Source organism: Medicago sativa, chromosome 3 (assembly GCF_051527215.1).
Source record: "Medicago sativa cultivar Bolivia chromosome 3, Bolivia_mono, whole genome shotgun sequence".
In the NCBI taxonomy this organism is placed as follows: Eukaryota; Viridiplantae; Streptophyta; class Magnoliopsida; order Fabales; family Fabaceae; genus Medicago; species Medicago sativa.
Genome location: NC_140751.1, coordinates 37,250,521 through 37,275,602, shown reverse-complemented (window position 1 = coordinate 37,275,602; position 25,082 = coordinate 37,250,521). Strand labels below are relative to the sequence as shown.

Genomic DNA, 25,082 nt, shown 5'->3' with positions numbered 1-25,082 from the left:
CACAAATATTATAATACTCCAGTTACAATAGCCATTATGAGGGTGTAACATATTCGGGAAGTAGGTTAGATTGTGGCAAACATTGAATAACTTAATTATTAGGAGATGATTCAACTTCAATTTCACATCGAGGATTAGAAATTGATATCATCTTGCCAATAGGAGAAGCATTGATTCCAATCTCTTGGTTTTGGCTGTCAAAGGTTCAGAACAAGCTCTTTGCGGCTTTACAATCATTACTGAATAAGGTAATGTTATGACAGAAGTAAGTTCATAGTAAAACATGGTAGATGTGGTGCTGTAAGGAGAGTCGATCCTTCTTCCCTCTTCATTTTATGTTCTTAGCTTCTTGTGCATGAGTAACAGTATTGATTAAAACATAAACAATGCCTTAAACAAACCAGAATATAAATCACTGGAATAAATTTAGTCCTATTTGTTGATTTTAACAGCAATCTCCTTTCTTGATCCTAATTGTTGCAACAACCAATTCTATTTATTTTTCAATGCATCATTTTACCAAATTTTTAATATCTCTGCCCAATATGTTTGTCACTTTACCAACCAAAGACACACTTCATATTTTAAATTGCGGTATTGCTACACATGTTCTTGACAAATTGATTTTGCATGATTTGTTTTCAGTTCCTTCATTTAAGTTCAAATTGATTTCTTTAAATTCATTAACTTATAACTGTTCCATTATTTTTTTTCAGATTAGCCAAACTTGTTATAGAACTTAGACAATCTCCCTAGGGATAAATATTAGAAGTTCACCAAATGAAATGATCCATTCACAAAAAAATTGAACACCTACCGTTTAAAACTAATTGACCTTAGAAGATTTATTGTTTCAGCATCCTGGGATGTGAATGTGTTGTGTGTTGATATATGCTGGTAAAATGTGAATGTGTTCATATGCTCAACATCTTGGGATGAAATTTCTCGAAAAGAAAGATAATTGAAAAAAAAAAACAATTATGTTGCTAAAATACATATTCATCTGTTCTGTCATTCACTTTATCTTTCATGAATTGTTCAAGTAGGTAGTCATGAGCTCCATGAATTTCAACACCATCAAAACCTGCTATTTGCATCACATTGAGCATGTTAGTTGATTTTCAAAATGTCCCACTGCCCTTTAAAGCAACAGTCCTGGTTTTGAAAAATATCAGTATTGTACTATGATCGAAGCACATATCGTTTTGGATAAATTTGTAAACATCCACAAACTTACCAGCTTCAATAGCATTTCTTAAATCGAGTCTTCTTGGTAGCGAACCCGCATTGTGTTTGATGGACAATATTTTTGTAGCCAAAAAGGATGTGCTCTATACTCAATGAGGTCAGCTGAGTTTTGTGGGATCTACAAAGAAAGAATCAATTGATATTAATATATTATATAAAGGGGAAAGTGATGTCGTAACCTAAGAACTGGTTATTTCTATATATTTTGACTTATTTGATAACTCGCACAGTATTGTAAAATCGGGGCAGAAAAATATTGAACACTGTGTGCTATTGATCCACAACTTCTGGCAAATCATAACCCAATTATTAAAATCTAAGAAATATAATATGCCTAATACATACTAATACCTGCTTGTCTATAAAAGAAACTTATATCTGACCTGTGAAAAGAACAAAACATTATTCTGCACAAAGGTCTCGTTACATTCTGATTTCTAGCCTTCTAAAAGTAATTTTGAAAAGAGATTAAAGTCAATGGTTTTCCTCACACAGAGTAGTGAAATTTCTAACGCGCATCGTAATTTAGCTAAACTTTTTATCAAAACCAAGCACAACAGAATTGACAAAAAAGAATAATTGTAAGCAAAAATAAAATCAAATGCTACATACAAAGATTTTGCAAACATCACACTTTGGGTGATGCAGCTCCTTATAGCATGATTTATGGTAAGGACGATTCCCAGACATGGAATATGTGATGAATAAAGATCCAAGTATTATTTACAATCATGTTAACAACAAATAATCAAGGAACATAAGTTAAACAAAATCATTCCTAAGGAAAGTTTAAATAAGTAGATATAAAATAAAGCTATGTTAGCGTTCAACAACGAAAACAGGACTCAAACCTCGTAATCAGTGATTGGAAGTTTGCAAGCATGGCAACAAAAACATTATGGATGCCATACAGCTCCCATGCAACTCAAAAACCTTCCATGACCAATTTCGGCATTGCAGCCAGCGCAGATTCTGCAAGCATATTTTGCAGTAACCGGTTTTAGTCTATGCTTTTATATACAAGATTGAAGAACCTATGAAAAGCAAACTTTTTAGATGTGTACTATCTGGATCTATGTTGTCACCATAGAGGCGGCTATTTCAATTTTTCTATGATTTTACATATTAGGCCAATCATTTTCCCTTTTTATCGTATGTAGCGATCTTTAGCATATTCGATATGTGGTATTTAGACTTACATAATACGGATAGAGATGTCATCTTTCACATAGTTACCGGTTCTATCAAGGGTTTTTAAAGATGTGACTGTTGCCATAAATGAAGATCCAGGAAGAATTATACCTCCAGTAATGACAAAACCATCAAGTTTCAAATTGTTGCATGTAGCAAGAGCAACATTAACTTGTTCAGTGTTCCTAATTTGATCTTTTGTCCGCCCAAGCAAATCATAACCACCTAATAAAGAACAATCATCGTATGATAATAACAATGTTAAAAAATTTCCAAAAATAATTGATTGACTAATAATAACAATGGCTTCTTTAGTCACAACCAACCTTGATTTTGGTATGTGGAGAGAATATCGTCAGTTAAAATCAACATATCCACAATTAGAAATCATTTTACTAATTTTTTAATTTGTTTGATAACTAAATTCACCATAAGTGCCTCCCCGCCAATGTCAGTGCAAAAGGTACAAATGATTTACACTCTCAACCAATTACAAAACATCTCAGTCACCAAAGGTACTATAAATTGAAAATACAACCACTAATTCAATCAAAATGCAATAACAGTGAATGGTCCAGAATCAACTATTTCCACCATTCTTCAAAACTACACATCATAGCTGATGAATTTAAAGCTAATTTAAAGAATAACATTATCAGATTTCAAAAGCCACTCATTAAAAATTGAAATTACATAAGGAAAATTCATTCTCATCTTTCAATAAAGAATACGTGTTCTTGCAAAATAAAGATTCAAATTCCCTCAATCATCAACAAATTAATTTTGTAATAAACAAAAGAGTAACAGAACCCATTAGAGAAGAGAAAAAAATAGTCAAGCATTTATACCGTCCACCCCTGAGGCATAGAAATTGACCCCTTGGACTGTGAATCAACAGAGAAGGATTTGCTCATGCTCCTGTGAGATGATCCTAATGATCTATGCATTCTAGGCCTTGATCTGTAGGACTTTTGTGTGTCATCTGATGCTGAGAAATCAAACAAAGCACAAACAAATCAGCAATAGGGAAAATCAAAAGGAAGAGAAACAATCACACAGACTGATCAAATATAACTACAAAGTCATAAAAATCTTTGCAAATACAATCATAATTTCCTAAAATGAAGTGAAAAATAAAAACTTGGAAAGATAGGAACAAAAAAAAAAAGTAACGTCCCAAATTGAAACTCACCCATATCTGATCCATGCCAAATGGTATTTTCAAATTCAAGGTCATCATCTTCCTCGAGACCGGTTGGTGGTTCAATCACACTAAGAGCATTCCTATGCAGCTTCACTTCAATACCATTGGTAAGAACCTGCACATTTTTTATGAAAAAACTTGTGACTAAAAAAAGAGTTATAGTCAAAGCATGCATGTAAGCTAAAACAAATAATCTGAGATTAAAACATCAACATAAGTTGGAAAAAAAAATCATAATGTAAAGATTTTTACTCTTTAAAATAGGAAAGATTGAATAAAATTGGAAAAATTCAAGTTCATAATAAATACCTCATAAAACAAACAAAAATATTACCAAACCCCATTTTAAGAATTATTAAGTACACTATCAACATATGCCTAAAGCATAACAAAACAGAATAAGTAAAAAGCACTTCAAATTACACGTAGAGACTAATTACTACAAAGAATCTAACCTTCTCTGGTGGAAGATCAATGCCCAAATTACCACGGGACAAGATGATTCCATCAGCTTCTTGTAGAATCTCATCAAAATGGGTCAATCCCTAAAAAGAACAGATATATAAATGCAGTTGAATCAGCATAGCTGATAAGGATCTAACTAAGAAATAATTCAATTTTGTCCAATACACAATCAAGAAATGCAATTCACCTCAACATTTTCAATCTTTGCAAAAATTTGAGTCTGGCTTAGATCACCTAATGTAGAATTATAAGTGTCCCTACAACACTATATAACATGACTAATAAAAATAGTTCTTCTAAGTGCCTATGATACCACGCCACTCCTATCAAAGAGGAATAAGCTAAATGTTGCTTCACCAACAAATGCCAACATGTTTAATTTTAACCCAGACTCTGCACCTAGACACAGCAGGAAAAAAACCAGCAAAAACGATAAAAAAACATCAGCAGCAAAGCCACAAAGAAAGCTAGTAACCACACCAAAAACCAGACCAGCAAAATGAAGAAAAAGGACACCAAAACTCAGCAACACAGGCTGATCAAAACAAATCTAAGGCACAAGTTTGAAAAGTTAAAATAAAAAACAGTAACATCCCAAATTGAAACTCACCCATATCTGATCCATGTCAAATGGTAATTTCAAATTCAAGGTCATCATCTTCCTCGAGACCGGTTGGTGGTTCAATCACACTAAGAGCATTCCTATGCAGCTTCACTTCAATACCATTGGTAAGAACCTGCACATTTTTCATGAAAAAACTTATGACTAAAAAAAGAGTTATAGTCAAAGAATGCATGTAAGCTAAAACAAACAATCTGCTGTTCAAATTTTCACCAGATGCAAGAAAAGCATTCAACTCATCAACATAAGTACCAAACAGGGTGACCTTGAAACGAAACCTAATACAACAATTTTTAAAAAAATAATATAACGTGAGTTACACAAATATACGTGAAATTTTTTTTAAACACATTTTAAATAGTAAAACATAAAAGGATGGTGCACCCATCGTAATCCAACTCAATAGGAATCATCTTCGATTGAGATCCATTGCGAGTATATGACTTCTCAACACCTACAGCTTTCAGCATACTATAACATCTGGAAAAAAAAATATCAACCAAGATTAAAAAAAAAAATGATTCCTTTACATAAAAGACCAGATTTGCTTTAATTGATAATACTATTTTTGGTCAGCTTACCGATCAAGTAATCAGTATCATATTCAGATTGAAAGATTTCGCGAGGATCACCGATCACGTAGATGTTAGCACGAACAAACTTATCATCACATTGTTTTATTTTCGTACCATACTGAAAGTTAATCTTATAAGGGTGTCTCGCCGTCCTATACGATCCCACATTTGAAGCAACACTAAAATTCCCAATAGAGAAGACACGGTCCTCCTTCAGCTCCTTCTCATACTTGTATATGAGAGTACGTCTAACAGACGCATTGATTTGGTCACCCTATAAAATAAAATAAAAAACTTTAAATTAGATAACAAAACATTTTATAATATAGTTAACAGACGCATCTCATAAATTTTTCTCTCTTTGATATATATCAATATATTTTAATAAAATTGACGGATCGCTTAGTTATAAAAACTTACATATTAGGCGGATACATAACATACTTCTCGATTATTGTGATTATTGTGATTAAATTTTGCTCATAGATAACACTAAATTTTTATAACTATTGAATAAATTATATAACTAATTTTAATCACTAAATTTTTTATTTTTTTAAAGCCTACATATATCAATAATTTTAATCACAATAATTGAGTAATAAAATGAATAAATTTACTGTACCAAAAAAAAACAAAAAATTATTGATAAAAAAAAAGAATGATAAAAACTAAAAACAAATGGAATCAAACTACCTTATTGTCCATTAGAACCATTTCCAAGGAGTAAGGAAGTTGATCCTTTTTCATGTCCCTCACAAACCATAGGCGAACGACTCGAACCCTGATATTCTAGTTTTCTTTGGAAGGGGATATATCAGAAATCAAGTCGATCTTTGGTGCCATTTCAGCTTAACAAACTAATACGAAAATTACGCAAAGAAAAAGAGAGGAATATGAAAGACAGCTACAAAACAGAAGTTGTGGTGTGAAGAATGTGTTGGCAAAGGGTCTAATTTATAATAGATTTTAGAGGATAATTACGTAAAACAACGACATGTAACTTAACCAATCAAATTTGAACCCATATCTTTTTTTTTTTTGAAAAAATTTGAACCCATATCTTAGCTATTAAGCAAAATATAATATTTTTTTTAATGATTGCATTACGGCGACATTAATTTTGGGTTACCGACTTACCGTGATATTGTTAAGAATTATCCGCATGATCAATTATGTTTGCAACATTTTGCCAAAAAAAAATTATGTTTGCAACATCATTAAAAAAAAAATCATGTTTGAGATATATATCGATATATTTTTTCTTTCAAAAAAAAAATCAATGTTTTTTTCTTTAAAAAAATTAACCCATATATTTCTTGGTCGAGCAAAGTTTGTGGATCAATTAAAAAAATTAATCATGCATTTTTGAGTCAAAGTAAAAATTATGGACAACGTTTTCAGACCCTACATTTAATTTCCTTTTTTGAAGGAACGATATATTTCAACAACCAAAACTATTATTTCCCTCAATTTACAAAACGTTTTGCATGGTATAAAAGAAGTAAACTTTATTCCCTAAAAAAAATAAAAGGAATATTTTAATGGACAAAACTTAGGTAAAGTGCTATACATGCTGTTGGTGCTGTTCTCCAATAAAAACTTGACATGTCTATTATTTTTTCCACATCAGCTTTTTGCTTTTTAGAAAATAACACGGTTAACATCCTATTTCATTATGTTGTTTCTTCTTCAACGCATTACTGTATGTCCTCTCTTCTCATCGGGCATTAAACATCATCACCATGATTTGTGATATTTTGCTGCTAACCTACCATCGTAATTTAGGGGTATATGCATCAAACACACATGAATATGATAAAGATGCAAAGACCAAATTAACTAATTTTAACATAATCAAATAAATTGTCTGCTATGGAGGCAGTCGGATTTCTGCTGTGACCTTTATGCGTTTTGTAAAATCTGTTGGCTGCCAAATTAAAGAAAGATTTGATTTCTAATCTCTTTAATTTTAGTTTGTTTTGTTTTTGGAGATTCTTTAATTTTAATTTGACTTTCAATTTGTTCTTTTACCTCCTTACATAGAGAGGAAAAGTAACAGTTTTAATTTTTTAAAGGCTTATGTGGAAAAAACAATAGATGTTTCAAGTTTTTATTGGAGAACAGCACAAACAGCATGTATGGTACTTTACCTAAGTTTTGTCCTATTTTAATAACCCTATATTAATAATATTTTTTTAAAAAAATTATTTATTATGATTTAACAAATTGGTGAAATCTGTTTAACGGAATTTGCGATTTTAGAGGAATGACTTTGAAATATTATTTTTTTTAGCTATCAAGCAATTCCGATTTTTTTTTTTTTTTGGTTTAAGGCTTACTTTATTTTTTTTTTAGGGAAGGTTCAACATTTATTTTAGCAAGAACATTAAATAGAATCAACTGAAATTATATTTTCGATATTATTTAATGATACATTTTTAATTCTAATTACATACCTCCAATCCCAATTTTTTTTATGTCCTAATTAGAATGACTAATTTATAGACATATTTGATAGGTTAGTTTAGTATAGGTGCTTTTCTTTCTTTCTATACACATTGGGAAATTCTCAATCGAAATTAAATTAGAGGATTCTCACATTCATTACCAATTTAAAGTCATGTTTAATACAATGATCTCTCACATAAATGTGTGTAACATTACTGATCATCTTTAAAAACAAAAAAAAATTAATAAAGCAATACGTTTTTTCTACCACAGAATATATTAATGCATATGCCCTGATTTAAACTCACATTTTCCTTTCTAAAGCAATACGTTATTTTTAATAAGAATTCCCGAACACATATTTCCTTTTTAATAAGAATCCTGAACGCATATTCCCTGAACTCATATTCCTGAACACATATTTCCTTTTTTCCTGAACGCATATTCCTGATTTTTTCTAAAAAAATCATTTATGATTTAAAAAATTATGTTTGCAACATCATTAAAAAATTATGTTTGCGATATAAATCGATATATTTATTTCTTTAAAAAAAATCAATATATTTTTTTCTTTCAAAAAATTAATCCATATATTTTTTTGTCGAGCACAGTTTGTGGATCAATCAAAAAAATTAATCATACATTTTTGTGCGCAAATTCATTTCAAAATTACAATGTCAATTCCGATGATTGTCACAATAATATATTTTAAAAAAAAAAATCATTTATTACGATTTAACAATGGTTATTTTGGGTGATTTACATTTTATAAAAATGTGACTTATATTTTATATTTTGTCATTAAAATATGACTTATATTTTATATTTTGCGATAAATTATAAATCTGATAATCTTTTCAATAGGTTAAAAATATATGCAATTTATTCTGCACATATTTTATTTATTCTGCACGTATTCTCATGTTATAATTCAAATATCATATTATATAAAACAATCTCGTTAAAATTTCATTCCTTAATACCAACTATACAATATATGATAACTAAACACTACATTACACAATTATACAAATAATATAATAATACAATATCATTGGCCTTCCAAAAAAAAACATTGAATTGTAACATTTCCATAAAAAAAATAACATATAATAACACAATTTAATTTGTCTTCCAAAAAAAAACATTGAATTATAACATTTCCATAAATAAAACATTAGAATAGAAGAAGATTAGAGCGCCACATGTCTCTCTTTGAATGAAACCTTAAAACCTTTAAAAATAGTGACACTTGTCAAGAAAAGGAGAGAAGATGCCTTGGAATAGGTGGTAAATTTATATTATATAGATATAGATAATATGAGACAAGGAAAATGAGTTTTTTTTGCTTGTAATTTGGGACGGAGGGAGTATTTTAGATTCATTAATTAAATGATGTATGTGGTCTATAATAAAGATCATATACATTATTACTTGAATGCATAGTAACATAATTCGTGTAATCAGCAGAGAATTGCGAACCAATTCGCGAGTACCAAATTCGGGTACTTCGGCGTATTGGTATGCATTAAATTCCTGTGGAATTCGCACAAACCACCGAACCAAGGGTACCAAAGCATGGATACCGCTGATTTGTTGAAAAAAAAGGTTTGGAGTCCATGAGAGTAGCCTGAGAGTGAGAAGAACGCGAGCAATCAAAAGTGAAGAAATTCGATTGAATAAACTGGGTCTGGTAGGCGGCTGCGTCTGCGTTTGTTTCACGTGGAGGAAAAAGATGATGCAGCTAGGGTTAGGGTGGAAGCTGGGCTTGTTGGACTTTTTTTACTTTGAGCTTTTCTAAATTGGCCCAATTGAGAATTGCTACTCGTAAACTCTATTTGTTTTAAGTAAAATGCTTTTTATTTTTTTTTTTATCAAAACTATAAATACCTCCAAAATAGTTTTATTGTTTTTTACACCAGAAAATCTAAATTCTACCATAGCATGGGTTCTCTGTTTTTGTTTTTTGAATATTGTTTAACTACAAATACTTCTAAAATTATTTATAAATTGTTTATTTCTCACTTTATGTTATAGTGAGTGTTATATTAATAAAGTAATCTTATTACTCACTATAAAATTAATTTAATTAAATATTAAAAAATTTAGAGTATCGGAACGGAGATAGTCGTAAAAACACAAATTGAGATAATACTTTCTTTTTTTTTGTGGTGGTCAGGGTTTGAACCTCCTTGTATATTTTATGCATTGTTCATACCAACTGAACTAAACTCACGAGACAAATAATACTCTTCTATAAATATTTAATGATTACTACTAAAATTTAAGTTTTGTTTAAAAATTCTAGTAAAAATAAGTATTTTTCTTAAAAATTTATTGATGGCTTATTATATTTAATTAGGTAATATTAGTACCCCGAACCGAAGCGCACCGAAGCTCTATACCCCTACACGTACCGAATTTTTCTTAAGTCGCGTATCACGAATCCGTAACCGTACCGCGTACCAATGCGAATTACGAATTATCTGACTATACTTGAATGGATCTAAAATAATTTTTTTTTGTTTATAATAATGACCGGATGGTGCAGAAAGTTGTTCCAAAAAGCTCTCTCTATCTATCATGGCGGCGTTCACTCTCTGTCATGCGTTCACAATCAAACACGGAACCTAACAATTTTCCACAAACTTTACCGCAATGTCATTCAAATTTCAACAAATGAGGCTTTATGGCTATTATAAATACTCCCTTGCTAACATTCACAAACTCAGAAGCTAGTATTGTATTACTACTACATACTTCAGTTCAGTGCTTTGTTCTTATTACAAGTTCATAAATCCCAACCATTATCTTTATTTAAATCATGTCCACTCCCATAAATCTAATTGATTTTTTGGTAAACCAAGCCAATGGTGTAAAGGGTCTTGCTGAGCTAAATCTCCCTACTGTCCCACACCAATATATCCAACCTATCCAAGCTAGATTAGACTCATGCAAAATTATCCCCCATGACTCAGAAAAACAATCAATACCCATCATTGATTTCACAAACTGGGATGACCCAGATGTTCAAGATTCAATTTTTAGTGCTGCAACTAGGTTGGGTTTCTTCCAAATTGTGAATCATGGTATACCCATTAATGTCCTTGATGATTTGAAAGCTTCTGTCCATAAATTTTTTGAATTACCAGTTGAGGAGAAGAAATCTGTGAAAGAGAATTCACCACCTGAAGTTGTGAGGTTAGCCACTAGTTTTAGCCCTCATGCCGAGTCAGTGTTGGAGTGGAAGGATTACTTGCAGCTTGTTTATACTTCAGAGGAGAAAATTCATGCATATTGGCCTGCTGTATGCAAGTAAGTAATAATTCTCCTTATTAATACATGATGTTTTATGTATTACCTTAATTAGTATACTCTGTGTACAATTATTATACACATTCTTCCAATGATGTGTTATCATGTTAATCAATGAATATGATAACTTATGTGTTTTGATATTCATTAATTGACATGACATTATTAGACGCATGCGTAAAATAATTGCACTGTCAGAGTATACTAATTAAATTTTACTTAAATTTGTAATTTATGTGATATTTTTTCATGAACTTTAACTATATATGTTAGGCCAAATACCATTTTTGTTCCTTTTAGTTTGATAGAATTTTCAAGTTAGTCCTTTAAGTTTCGAAAGTTTCAATTAGGTCCTTTTAGTTTGAAAGAATTATCAAGTTAGTCTTGTAAGTTTCAAAAGTTTCAAATAGGTCCTTTTAGTTGATAAACTATTTCACCGTTACCTCTGATGTCAGTTTCCGTTTAACTGATGTTGATGTAGCCGTTAAATTGTTGACTTGGATCAAAATACTGCCTTTAAAAGCTCGAGGGTTTCAAAACGCTATGTTTAATCGTCACAAATGATCATTTATAATGCTAGAAAGACAACTTTTATTTACAACAACAAATGTCTTTCTAGCACTATTAAACGGCATTTATAGTGCTAGAATGGTCATTTGTGACGATTAAACGTAACGTTTTGACACCTTGGAGCTTTTAAAAGGCAGCTTTTTGATCCAAGTCAATAACTTAACGGCTACATCAGCATTAGTTAATTAGTAACTGACAACAGGGGTAACGGTGAAATAGTTTATCAACTAAAATGACCTATTTGAAACTTTAAAAACTTAAAGGACTAACTTGGGAATTCTGTCAAACTAAAAGGACCAAAAATGGTATTTGGCCTATATGTTATTAAGAGATTGAATATGAAATGGTAGTGGAGAATGGAATTGATTTTTAGGAATAGATGACGGGAATGGAGAAATCACCATTTTATTTTAGTCTTTGTACAATTGTTTATGAACAGAGAAGAAAATGTAAATAAAGATATCTGAATTTGTTAATAAATCATAAACTGTTTATTGTACCCTTTTGTGCTTATTGCATAGAAAATAATTAGTAAACTTTTCTACACACAAAACATCAGGAAGCTTATTCCAAGTATGAGCCATACATTAACAAGTATATAAAGGACCAAAGTCATATTTACAAGATGAAGAGTAATAATGGAGTGGAAATTTGAACTGTTTACTCTTTTGTTTGTCATGTGAGCATTTCGAATGTAGCTTAGTGTAGTCAAGGGTACAATTCTTAGAAGAGTACTAGTAGGGAGGAGGTACATTAACTATTCAAAAATATATAGGTTTGACCTATTCAAAAATCCAAGAGCCAGCATGATCCATTAACTAACATAAGTTTATTTTTAGATTTGAACCTAACTTTTTTGAAAGTTTGATGATAAATATTGATATCAGTCTTCATTGGCTATCTTTTTTTGCAGGGATCAAGCACTAGAATATATGAAATATGCTGAAGCTTTTATTAGAAAATTGCTAAAAGTTCTTCTTAAGAAGCTGAATGTGAAGGATTTAGACAAAGAAAAAGAACATGCCTTAATGGGTGCAATGATATTAGGCTTCAATTACTACCCTGCTTGTCCTGAACCTGAATTAGTATCAGGGGTAGGTCCTCATTCTGATATATCATCAATCACTGTCCTTCTACAGGATGATATTGGTGGACTTTATGTTAGAGGCAAAGATGGTGATAGTTGGATAAATGTTCCTCCTGTTAATGGAGCGTTGGTGATCAATATTGGGGATGTGCTACAGATAATGAGCAATGGAAGGTACAAAAGTATAGAGCATAGAGTGGTTGCTAATAGAAACAAAACTAGGATCTCCATGCCAATCTTTGTCAACCCAGCACCTGATGCTATCGTTGGTCCTTTGCCAGAAGTGTTGGAGAATGAAGAGAAACCGCATTATAAACAAGTGGTGTTCTCTGACTATTTCAATTATTTCTTCGGCAAAGCTCATGATGGGAAGAAAACTATTGAATTTGCAAAAATATGATTTGCATTCATCATGGATGTTGGTTGAAGTCAACATTGGTCTGACGAAATTTTATTTGGATCTACACAATTTAATGGAACATATTTAAATTTCAATCAACATGAGAATCGTGCGGAGGATGAAGAAGTGTGCTAAATTTGAAAATGTGCTTGAATACATGTACTTTTCTTTTTGGTTATTGTGTGCAACTACTTGTACTTGATTATATATAGAGATAATCAGTTATAAAAATCAGCTTTGGCTTATTTACAATTTTTGACTAACATGCATGGTTTATTACTATTTTCTTAAGAAAAAGTTGACCAAAGTTACTATATGAAAGGAAATTCTGCATACCCCCCTTTAGGTATATGGTGTGACAAAGGAGTTTATATGTAGCACAGATGTTTAACTCTATTGTTCATAACCTATAACAACATCCTGTTATTAATTGTCTGTCCTTGTCCTTACATTTCACTAAATTAGATAGAGATGAGGAATTGTGGGAGGCGGAAGAGTTTTCCTGGTACTTTCTGTCTTATGTTTCGACCTGCAGCACTGTGTTGTCTCTCTGTTGGAGCTCTAGCAGCTGTTTGTCTCAGTTCCGGCAGGGGGGTTGTGAGTAACATGTTAGCGTTTTGTATTATGTGGCCACTCGTATTTTTTTTGTTTGAGAAAAATGTGGCCACTCGTATTTCTCATTACTTGGATGTGTTATTCAATAACATTTTTGCTGTTTCAAAAAAAATAAATATATCTTGTTCCTTTTATGATGCACTACTTTAGGGAACCAAACAAGTTATTTACAGCATCAACCATAGAATCAGACGGAAACATTCAAAATAAAAAACTACAGAGGATGCATCTTAGACAACTATTTTCATAAGGGAAATAGCTTATAAATTTGATTAAAATTCATATCCTATTATGTATGTTTCCTCCTCTATGCAATTGAATGCTTGAATTTTGAGCACTGGTATAAGAAGACACAATATTATTGGATACATAGTCTATCTTCTGGTTTTCACTTGGAATATCTTAGGCTACCAAAAACATGAGGACTCATATTCATCCTGCTATTTTAAGTTTTTACAAGTATGAGTTGTGTTGATCTTTGAGCAATATAGACACATCATGAGACTTCAAAACTCATGACATTAATCAGTAAACTTACCAAGATAAAGATCAAGTGAAAACTTACTAAATTAGTATATTCGCGGTAAAAATACATCACAAAACTAAAGAATTGCATATCCATAAACAATAACAATAACCGAAAGTGTGGAGTGTGGACAAACAAACTTAATCAAATAAACAAAGACCGAATCTCTTCGAATTTGTGTTTCGGCGTAACACAAATTCACAAAACCGACTTGTGAGGTGATGATTGTCATCACTTATAAACACATATTTAAATTATATTTTAACCGATTTGGAACTCTTTAACACCCCCTCGTATCCAACGCTATTGACTTGGTGCGTAGAAACAAATGACGGGTAACGAGATAGCGAAAATTTGATAACAAATAATCCAATAGGTCTTAAAAGGAGACTGATACTATCTTAAAAATTATTGTTGATACTAACACAACTCCACAAATCAAACTTATGATGGGAAATAACACAACTCCACAAAACCAACTTATAATGTGAATTGTCACTACTTATAAACATCGATCCAAACGATCTCTCAAACTTTTTAAAGAATCATTAACAATAAATAAATGTGAATAAATTTTTTAACCATATTGTTAAAAGAAGGAAAAAAATTACTCCATCCAGTCTTATTTATAAAAAAAATTTACTTTTTAGATTGATTGAGTAACTGATGTATCTTATATAAAATATAGACCAAATACATCATTTATGCAACGAATAAAAAAAAATCAAATATTTCTTATAAATAGGACCAGAGAAAGTAAAATAGATTACATGGAACAAGACAAAACAAGCCAATCACAGCGAATGCTTATTCCCAAAGATAAATTAACCAATCACTTTCTTGCAAAGGAAGGGACCACAACCACAAGCTTAGATTAGATACCCTCCTACTCCTATATCCTATGAGCTTTGTTTCACGCACCATTGTCTGCTGGTCTCACTACACACGTACGCTAGTCCACTTTCAACATTCCACACCTACATAGGCGGCGCGTCGATACACCTCCGGCAAATCTACTCCTCTCTCCCACTCTCCGGTCACACAATCATACACCAAAACAAACCCATCTTTTGACTTCACACACCCACCAACTTGGATCAACACCACCTTACCTCCCATTCCCACGCAGCTAAACCTCATTCTCGTGTCGACTCTAATCGGCGACCGCATTGGCGGGCTCTTTATCCTACACCATTCCCCAAACGTACCGCCACCGCCACCACCATCGCATTTCCTTTTTGCATCAAAACTCCAAAAGGAAAGCTCCACCGTATGACTAGTCAACACGTATATTTTCCCAACTACGGCACAAGCAGCCACCACGCAACCTCCACCTGGCACAGCCCGACTCTTCAGCCACGTACGTCCCTCCACTTCAAACAAGTCCATTGAGCTTGCATACGCCGCGGCGTGAGTCTCACCTCCCAAGCTAGCGCGTGAGAATTCATTTTGCTCCAACGCGCCAATTCTCAACCCGCCAATCACGTAAAATATTCCATCCCATGAAGCTCCAATGCAACCGTACCTCCTCCTCGGCGCGTGCGATACCACGCTCCAACTATTTCTAACAGGATCATACTCTTCAACTGCCGCGATCTTCGAACCTCCCCCGATGTAGATTTTTCCAGAAACAGCCGCCATTGCGAATTTCTTTCGCGGGGAAATCATGGCGGCGCGTGGGGTCATTTTTCCCGTCCATATATCGTACACCACAGTAGCATTTCTTCCGACAACGAATATCCTGGGACCAATTGAAGCAACGCGCGCTTGAGATAAGAGAGAAACAGCATCGTAGCAATGGAGGAATACGGCGGAGCTCCAAACGCCGTTGAGGAGAGTTGCGGTGGAGAATCCAAAATCTGTGGCTGCAAGAGCGATGACTGTGTGGTGAAGGAGGTGGAGACGGCGGCGGAGGTCGGAGAAGTCAGGGGAGTGGAGGAGGCGAGACCAGCGACGGCAGACGAGGGAGAGAGAAGGGAGGGAAGAGGGTGGGAGACGAGAGAGGAAATCTAAAACGATGTCGTCTGGGAGGGAGGATATTGTGGTGGCGTGTGTATGGGAAGTAGTGTGGGGTTGCGGTAGTGAAGAAGAGAGTTTTATTGTGGTTGTTGTTGTTGTTTCATGAGGATTTGGGAAGCAAGATTTCATGAGCCATGTGAAATGACGAGAGTTGCAGGTTTCTTTGTGGGGACTCCTCATTTGGTTGAAGCAAGAGAGAAAGAGATTGTGAACCAATGAGGAAGCTGCCACTCCTAAAAATGGTGGTTCTTTCTTTGCATTAGATTTTAGGCTTAAATATGTTATTCGTCCCTGCAAATAGGGGTCGCTTAAAATTTCGTCCCTACAATTAGGGTTGGGAATAGGCCAGGCCGGCCTACAGGGGCCTACTGCCTGGCCTGTTTTGGCCTGGCCTGGCCTGGCCTGTTTCGTAGATAGACCTAGGCTTAGGCTTTTTAAAAAGCCTGTTTAGTTAAATAGGCCAGGCTTAGGCTTCCAGAAAAGCCTGTTAAGCCTAATAGGCTGGCCTATTAATACTATTTATTAAAAAATGTTTTTTTATATTAAAATAATTGCATACATTAAAAATATAAATATCTTTTTCTCTATCTATTAGTCCCTTAATAGGCTTTGTTGTTATAGGCTTTTAAGTAGACTTTAATCTAGTTAAAATTTACTTGTAGTTAAATAGGCTTTTAAGTAGGCTTTAAGGCTTGTTTAGCTTATTTAGTAGGCTAAATGAACTATTTGATGACCTTAATATAAAGTAGGCCTGTAAGTAGGCTTTCAGGCCAGTCCAGGCTTTTAAATAGGCCAGGCCAGGCCTAGAAAAACGGCCTATGATAGGCCATAGGCCAGGCTCAGGCCTGTAAATTTTTTCGTAGGCCAGGCTCAGGCCTATCAGAGCCTGGCCTGGCCTGGCCTATTCCCACCCCTACCTACAATCGCTAATCCTTTTTTTTGCCCCTGCAAAGTTTAATCAGTTAAAAATTCGTCCCTTGACCCAGTTAATGACTGCCACGTCATCAAAATTACTATAATGGCATGAGAATTGACGAAAATACCCCTGGGTTAAATTTTTTTTTCCTTCAAAAAAAAAATTTTCAAAATTTTGAAAATTCTTTTTTAAATTAAAAAAATCTGAAAAAATAATTAAAAGTAAAAAAAAAAATCGGAAAAAAACTGTTAAAATTAAAACTGAAAAATTTTCTGGAAAAAATCGTAAAAAAAATTCGGGAAAAAACTGAATTTTTTTTTAAGGAAAAAAAACAAAAAAAAATAAGCCAGGGATATTTTCGTCAATTCCCATGCCATTTTGTTAATTTGATGACGTGGCAGTCATTAACTTGGTCAAGGGACGAATTTTTAACTGATTAAACTTTGCAGGGGCAAAAAAAAAGGATTAGCGATTGCAGGGATGAAATTTTAAGCGACCCCTATTTGCAGGGACGAATAACATATTTAAGCCTAGATTTTATTTCGTTATCACTTTATTTTGTTTATTTATTCAATAAAAAAAATGAAAAGAAAATTAAAATATGAGATAATAAATGTTGATGTATCTTTTTTTTTTTTTCAAAACTAAGAATAGAAAGGGTTAAATTATGCTACGGATCCTTTAAGTTTGATGTTTTAACATATTGATTTTAAGTTATTTTGGTCACACATAAGTCCTTTAAATTTGAGGTTTGTAACAGATTGGTCCTTTAAGTTATTACGGTGGTCACACCTTTTAAGTTTGTAAACGTTTTCAATTTAGTCCTTCTGTCACATCATCATTTTGGTTAATAAAAGGTTTTTGTTAAGAAAACAACACATATATCGGAATCAATATAATCTTACCTTAAAATAAGCTTGTTATCATTAAAACATCAATTTAAGAAGGATTTTGTGATTTTCATCGACACATCTCATATGTGAGTGAAAATATTGAAAATTGCTTTTTTGACATAGAATACTTCCAATTGACACATGGAAATGACCTTAATGCCCTTGGAGGTAGTTAACTACCGCTGGTAAACACGTCGGTTGTTAACTACCGCTGAATTCTGCATCTTAAGAACGCAGGAACCTCCATTTTCTGGTTACAGTGTTGATTGCTAAACTTGTCCATTCAAACCAAAAATCACCCAAACTTCAATTTGCTCGAAAATCAACCAAATTTCGTCAATTAATTCACAAGTAAGTTATATTCTTCATATTTACAAGCAATGTAGTTTGTTTAGGGTTTTATTTTACATATTTTGGAGCAAAATGTTAGTTTCACATTAGGTTAGAAAATTGAAAATGAAGCATGATTTTGATGTTTTAAAGTATTGTTTATGCTGTATTTGTTGTTTAGAAACAATGTAGGTACAATGTAGCCCTTTAGATGTTCAAATCACACTAATTATGCTCCTAATTTAGAATGCACATAAGGTGTTTGATAAAATGCATAAGTGAGGAAATCTTGCTTTTTTTGTGTAATTTGTTTTCAATTATGTTCAATTTTATAAAGTATATATGTTATAATTATTATAAGCTTGGATTTTTAAATTTTTTGGCAAGTTTGAAGCATGACATAATGTGGTATGTTATATAAAGTTTGATGAATGTGTTATATTAAATTTTATGAATGCCTAAGTTTCATTTTTGATATGTTACATGTTACTTGCTATGTTCAATGCCTTAAAAGTTTTAAATACATTGTATGAATGCCTATGTTCGCCTATGTTCAATGCCTTAAGTAAATGCTTAGATACATTGTATTCTTAAATACATTGTCAACTTATTTATGTTTTTTAAAATTTGTTTTGTACAGATATGGCTAGGGATACGGATGAGCAGCAACGGGTTATTAGAGAGGATAGGATGCGGAGAGGTAAAGAGGCGAGTACCGCTAGTGCTCGGAGAGAAAAGAGGGCCGAAGACCCGTATGTCCCTAAGACTCGGAGGCGCAGGGACCCGATGATACATGGAGAGGGCTCACAGGCACATGTGGATGACTCCTCCCAGGTGGTTGATCCGACACCAGCGCATGATTATGCTGGGTATGCAGATGATGATTTTGTTGGCTATGATCGGATGGAGGAGGAGAGGATGTATTTTCAGCCGCCGCCGCAGGACGAGGCAGAGGATGAGGGTGAGGGGGTGCCAGAGGATGTTGTGGCAGATTATATGGAGGCACAGAATGTTATTCCCGAGGGTGAGCCTGAGCGTGAGCGTCTGCCACGACGAGGTGGTCGTGTTCGGCGGATACCGCCCTATCCTGCTGGAGAGGCTCCCTTTCCTGGAGGACCTCAGACCACGTCATTGTTGTCCGACTACGCGAGACACGTGGCGAACCCTCTTTGGGTGAACCACAATAATATAAGTGTTTAAATTGTTTAAAATTCTTTAAATGTTTTAATTAATTATATTAGGTAGCGTAAGTGATTTAATTAATTAAAATTAGGTAGCGTAAGTTGTTTAATTAATTAAAATAACGTAGCATAAGTGATTTAATTAATTAAAATTAGGTAGCGTAAGTTGTTTAATTAATTAATATAACGTAGCGTAAGTGATTTAATTAATTAAAATTAGGTAGCGTAAGTTGTTTAATTAATTAATATAACGTAGCGTAAGTGATTTAATTAATTAAAATTAGGTAGCGTAAGTTGTTTAATTAATTAAAATAACGTAGCGTAAGTGATTTAATTAATTAAAATTAGGTAGCGTAAGTTGTTTAATTAATTAATATAACGTAGCGTAAGTGATTTAATTAATTAAAATTAGGTAGCGTAAGTTGTTTAATTAATTAAAATAACGTAGCGTAAGTGATTTAATTAATTAAAATTAGGTAGCGTAAGTTGTTTAATTAATTAAAATAATGTAACGTAAGTTGTTTAATTAATTAATATAATGTAGCGTAAGTGTTTTATTTATTTAAAATAATGTAGCGTAAGTGACAATGTCTTATTTAATTTGAATTTCAGATGTGGCATGATCAAGCGGGTTATAAGTGCGTAAACGCAGGGAAAAGGTTGAAGGAGCTTGATAAGCCGGAGGAGGCTTTGAGATGGTTTTGGGAGCCTATGGAGGGGTCTGGCCTCCATGGTTTGATACACGTTGGGTTTTCGACTGTGACCCATGCCATGATACGTGCTCTGTGCGAGAGGTGGCACACGGAGACGAGTAGTTTTCATCTACCTGTGGGGGAGATGACGATCACTCTGGACGATGTGCATAATCTTCTGCACATTCCTATTTACGGCCGCATGTTGGAGCACGATGAGTTGATGGATCGGGACCGATCGATTGATATGATGACCAGGTTGTTGGGCATGTCAGATGCTGATGCCAGAGATCAGGTTAGGGATGAATCTCCTGGTCATATCAGTTATCCCGCACTGAAGCGGGTTTATGAGGAGCACCTGACTGAGGCTAGACGGCTTGAGCGTCCACAGTCGAGGGAGGAGATGCAGGAGAGAGCCAGGAGGAGGGCGTGTTGTGTGAGGAGTTTCCTTCTATATCTCGTTGGTTGTGCGCTGTTCCCTAACAAAACGAACAGACACATCGACTTGATATATCTTGATTGCATGGCGGACTTGGGGGCGATTGGGAAGTGGTCATGGGGAGGGATGACCTTAGCCTACCTCTATGATTATCTGGATGATTCTGTTATCTTGAATAACAGAACGATGGCTGGCTCTGCGACTCTTTTGATGGTAATATTTATCTTAATTTCTTTATGAATTTATTTTATAAATTTTATTATCATGTTAGACTATTTTATAATGTTTTAGATTTATTGAATATTTAACTCGAATCATTTATTTTGTTAGACTATTATTTATTTTGTTAGACTATTATTTATAATGTTAGACTATTATTTATTTTGTTGCAGGGATGGATTTTGGAGCATTTGCTAGGTCCTTACCCAAGGAAGCGTAACCCCGGATTGGGACCCGCGGACACCATGTGCTGGGAGATGGCTCACTACCAAAGGCCATACAAGTGTGCACCATTACCGCTCACGCTTGGATCGCATGGAGGTGGATGACGTCAGGTTTTCTACCTATGGTGATCGCAGAGACGTCCACCCATTTCAGATGTTGTGCACTTACTCAGGATGGCTCATGTGCGGGAAGGAGAGGGTGTACCGTCATTTGCCTGAGCGGGTGAAGAGGCAGTTCTCCTTTGTCCAGGACATTCCCAGACATCCTTCAGCTGTCCCTCCGGTGCCTACTACGCAGTTGCTGACCACTGTGTTGATGGACGCTGCGGCATGGTTAGTACGTGATTGGGTAGATGGGTGTCAGACACCATGGCAGCATGTTCCTGGCTACATGGCTTGGTATGCCAGAGTCTATCACCCTCGCATTCCCCCACCTGATGAGGGATCCCCTCCCAGGCCGGCGAACGTGGAGCAGCTCATTGAGGAGGAGCATGCCAAGGAGATGCCTGACACACTGACGATCGTCCGGGATGTGGCGCACATAGCCCGAGATATTGCGGCCAGGCATGGCGAGATGACCAAAGAGGAGGTTGTCCAGGAGGTCATGCGGATAGTTACTGCTACTGAGCCTGTCCTTACTTATCATATTTCCAGGCGGCGCAGGGGGCAGCAGAGGCAAGGCAGGCAGGGCTGATTAGTATTAGGATTTTTTTATGTATTTTTTGACTATGTTGATCATGATGTATTATTATGACATGTTCCATATATTTTCCTATTTATATGACATATACGTACGTTCGTTTTATATTATTTCTTGCGTTTTAATTTTACCATGTTCCTGTTAAATATTGGATGAATATGTTTAGGTATTATTAGATGAAAATTTTAGAAGAATTTTCAATTGGTTATTTGATAAAAATTTTAGATGAAAATGAAAGTTAAAATTGGTTAGGAAAGACACAAAATAAGGAAGATGGAAATGAGCTTCTGGAAAATGTTAAGCACGTAGCGGCAGTTAACAACCGCTACATTCAGCTTCGGCGGTAGTTAACAACCGCTGGCACTCAACGGTAGTTAACAACCGGCGTGTTTCCCAGCGGCAGTTAACAACCGCCAGGATCATTAAGGTCATTTCCATGTGTCAATTGGAAATATTCTTCGTCAAAAAAGCAACTTTCGAAAATATTTTGCTTACTTACACGGAAATTTTTTTTTTCTGCCCTACTTTATTCCCAAAAATACAAAAATACCCTACTTTTTCGAAAAAATGCAAAAATGCCCTACTTTTCAGTACCACGCAACTGCCAGCAGCGAGGTACCGAAAAGCTGTCAGCCATACCACGCAACTGGAGATGGCGAGGTATTTTGTGTGTTTTTTTTTTTAATTTTTAAATACCTCTCAACTTGGAGTTGAGAGGTATAATAAGGACAAAAAAATTTCATAACTTGCATGGGACACACGTGTAGTTGCATGGAATATTAATAATAATAAATTAAAATTAATTTAATTTTAATAAACTAATAAAAATTATATAACAAATAAAATTACCATACAAGAAAGTCAACAATTATTATAAATGCCCTCCTGTCCCACACCCTCGTCTTCGACGATTTCTTCCGCGATTTACTTGAGAGTCATGTTGGTCTTCATCATTGTTATCTGTAGTTGGTTGTATTTGACTACCATAACCCAACGACAACGACACATCGTGTTCCCGTGTTGGCCATCCCATATCCAGAAATTGTTCATTGGAGTTGATCGAAGCCGGAGAGAAGTGAGATAGTAGGTTTGTTGGTGGGTAGTTGTAGTTTTGGTTGGTGTACATTGGGTATTGTGGGTTGTTGTAGGGGGGGTAATTGGTGTTGGACGGTCCAGCTTGGTTTGGGTCATTATAGGAGAAGTAGTTGGTGTTCGATGTGCTAGCTTGGTTTGGGTTATTGTAACCATAGTTTGACTGATAATGGGGTCATATGCATTTCTCGGGGAGGTATATGGTGGTGGTTGGATGATATTTTGTTGGGGGGTGTCGAGAAATTCATACATTACAGAACCTTGAGTGTTTTGTGTTGTATGTGGTTGGGATTGATGATCTTGTAGTTGAGAAAAAATGTCTTGATCCCAAAAATCATCTTGAATTGGTGTTTGGTTGTTGTGAATTTCAGGTTGACTTTCCGGCTCTTGTTCTATGTCTGGATCTGGATCTGAATTTGATGGTTGTGTGACAACCGAAATAGTTAGACGTGGGTTGCATGTGGTTGTCAACCACTCAATATACGCATGAGTTGGGGTGAGTGGTCTTGGCCGCATGCGAGGTAAAGTATAACGTCGTCGGTTGTCCCAATGTTCGCACTCTTCTGGAAAGCGAAAACCATTTGATTCATACCACGTCTTGAACCGTTTGTCCAACTTATGGAATTGTCGCATGTCTTGTGGGGGCCCTGGTATTTCTTGTGGCAACCCAAATTGAAGCATGACCCTATCAGTTGGATGCCATTCAACTTTGTCAAAACATATAAGGTAAGTTGTAGCAGTCCAATCCCAATAGTCTTCAGGCAAATTGTGCGGAACTTTCTTGTATGGTCTCCATTTAAACTGACAGAAGAGAGAAGTTTTAGTGTAAGGATAACACACACACACACAGATATATATATATATATATATATATATATATATATATATATATATATATATATATATATATAAACTCATAATTCTCCCTAAAAAAAATAAACTATTAATTCAAAAATGAATGATATATTACGTCATGTTCTAGTATCTCATCAAACTTTTTTCTGTAAGATATAGTGTCATGGCTTGGAGTCTCGTAGTATCTTGAACCTACACCTGTCCATCTATCAAATGATATAAACAAATTAGTAACTTATTTATCAAATAATAATATTAATAAGAAGCAAGAATATGTGAGGGAATTAATAAAAAAATGAAGTGATCACGCTTACTTTAATCCTAGCGCCCACTGGAGTGGGTTATCATTTCTTGGAGCGATATGACTCAACCGACAATATCCCCAAACTTGTAACAGGAAATGACATCCAGCTATTACTTTTACATTTGGGTGTGATGCCTCACACAAGCCACGATAAAGATAAGACAAAACTGCTGATCCCCAACTATATTTTCTTGTTTCATTAAAATCTATTAACAAATACAACCAAGAGTTGTGCACAAATAATCCACTTTTATTAGGAAACAAGAACCCTCCAATGAGGTATAGTAGGTACCTCCTAGTGTGTTGTATTTTTACCTCCGGAGGAGATTGTTCATTGAAGTCATCATCAACCAGATTATCCTTCAACCACGCCAACGAGAGAGTAAAACCATCAGTTTTGTGTGCTGGAGGAGTTATTCCCATAAGTTGAGCACAATTATCCCAAGAAAGATATGGAGGACCCGTAATTGCATGCCCTCCAACAGGTAAGCCAAGTAACATATATACATCTTCTAAAGTGATTGTACATTCACCCGTTCGAAAATGAAAAGTATGTGTCTCGGATCGCCACCTCTCTACAAGAGCGGTTACGATATGCCTGTCAATTTTGTAACGCCGTACTTGCCCTATTTGAGTAACCTCAAAAAATCCAGCTTGACGTAGATAATCGTCAATAAAACGACTTGGTTATTGGTGTTGTTGTGTACGACTGACTAGAGGTGCACCCTCTTCATCCTAATGAAAAATAGTGAAGATATATAAGTAAATTAAAAAATTAGTCATAATATAAAAAAAATCTAATACTATAATTAAAACTGAATTAATAATTAAAAAAACGAAAATAATAAATTAATATTTATATATACCCATTTTCTGATGTGTTGTTCCAAGGATCTATGTTCATCTTCCAACCACAAGTATGCCATTGCTTGAAATAAAAGGTGGAAGT

The 25,082-nt window shown here is 34.3% G+C and overlaps 3 protein-coding genes, 2 long non-coding RNA genes and 1 pseudogene across 5 annotated transcripts; 1 reads left to right on the top strand and 5 right to left on the bottom strand.

The window, feature by feature from the left end:
• Positions 1-727: 727 nt before the first annotated feature.
• LOC146937452 (uncharacterized) lies at positions 728-2,727 on the bottom strand. Its single transcript, XR_015033280.1, has 4 exons — positions 2,551-2,727; positions 2,100-2,220; positions 1,238-1,366; positions 728-1,084 (listed from the first exon to the last, which is right to left on the bottom strand). It is a non-coding gene; the product is annotated as an uncharacterized LOC146937452 (long non-coding RNA).
• A 536-nt stretch (positions 2,728-3,263) lies between these two features.
• On the bottom strand, positions 3,264-4,514 carry LOC146937451 (uncharacterized). The gene is made up of 4 exons (XR_015030940.1): positions 4,296-4,514; positions 4,099-4,188; positions 3,632-3,758; positions 3,264-3,427 (listed from the first exon to the last, which is right to left on the bottom strand). It is a non-coding gene; the product is annotated as an uncharacterized LOC146937451 (long non-coding RNA).
• Positions 4,515-4,734: 220 nt separating this feature from the next.
• Positions 4,735-6,055, bottom strand: LOC146937450 (uncharacterized). The gene is made up of 5 exons (XM_085749433.1): positions 6,002-6,055; positions 5,312-5,579; positions 5,115-5,184; positions 4,918-5,008; positions 4,735-4,845 (listed from the first exon to the last, which is right to left on the bottom strand). Exons 1-5 carry the CDS (start codon positions 6,053-6,055, stop codon positions 4,735-4,737), a joined length of 594 nt encoding a protein of 197 aa, XP_085605559.1.
• Positions 6,056-10,486: 4,431 nt separating this feature from the next.
• LOC146937449 (feruloyl CoA ortho-hydroxylase F6H1-3-like) lies at positions 10,487-13,380 on the top strand. Its single transcript, XM_085751749.1, has 2 exons — positions 10,487-11,071; positions 12,555-13,380. Exons 1-2 carry the CDS (start codon positions 10,581-10,583, stop codon positions 13,126-13,128), a joined length of 1,065 nt encoding a protein of 354 aa, XP_085607875.1. The 5' UTR covers positions 10,487-10,580; the 3' UTR covers positions 13,129-13,380.
• A 1,514-nt stretch (positions 13,381-14,894) lies between these two features.
• LOC146937448 (Galactose oxidase/kelch repeat superfamily protein) lies at positions 14,895-16,551 on the bottom strand. The gene has a single exon (XM_085751747.1). The coding sequence runs from the start codon at positions 16,466-16,468 to the stop codon at positions 15,233-15,235; it is 1,236 nt and encodes a 411-aa protein (XP_085607873.1). The 5' UTR covers positions 16,469-16,551; the 3' UTR covers positions 14,895-15,232.
• A 6,153-nt stretch (positions 16,552-22,704) lies between these two features.
• LOC146937447 (uncharacterized) lies at positions 22,705-23,740 on the bottom strand (annotated as a pseudogene).
• Between the last annotated feature and the right edge of the window lie 1,342 nt (positions 23,741-25,082).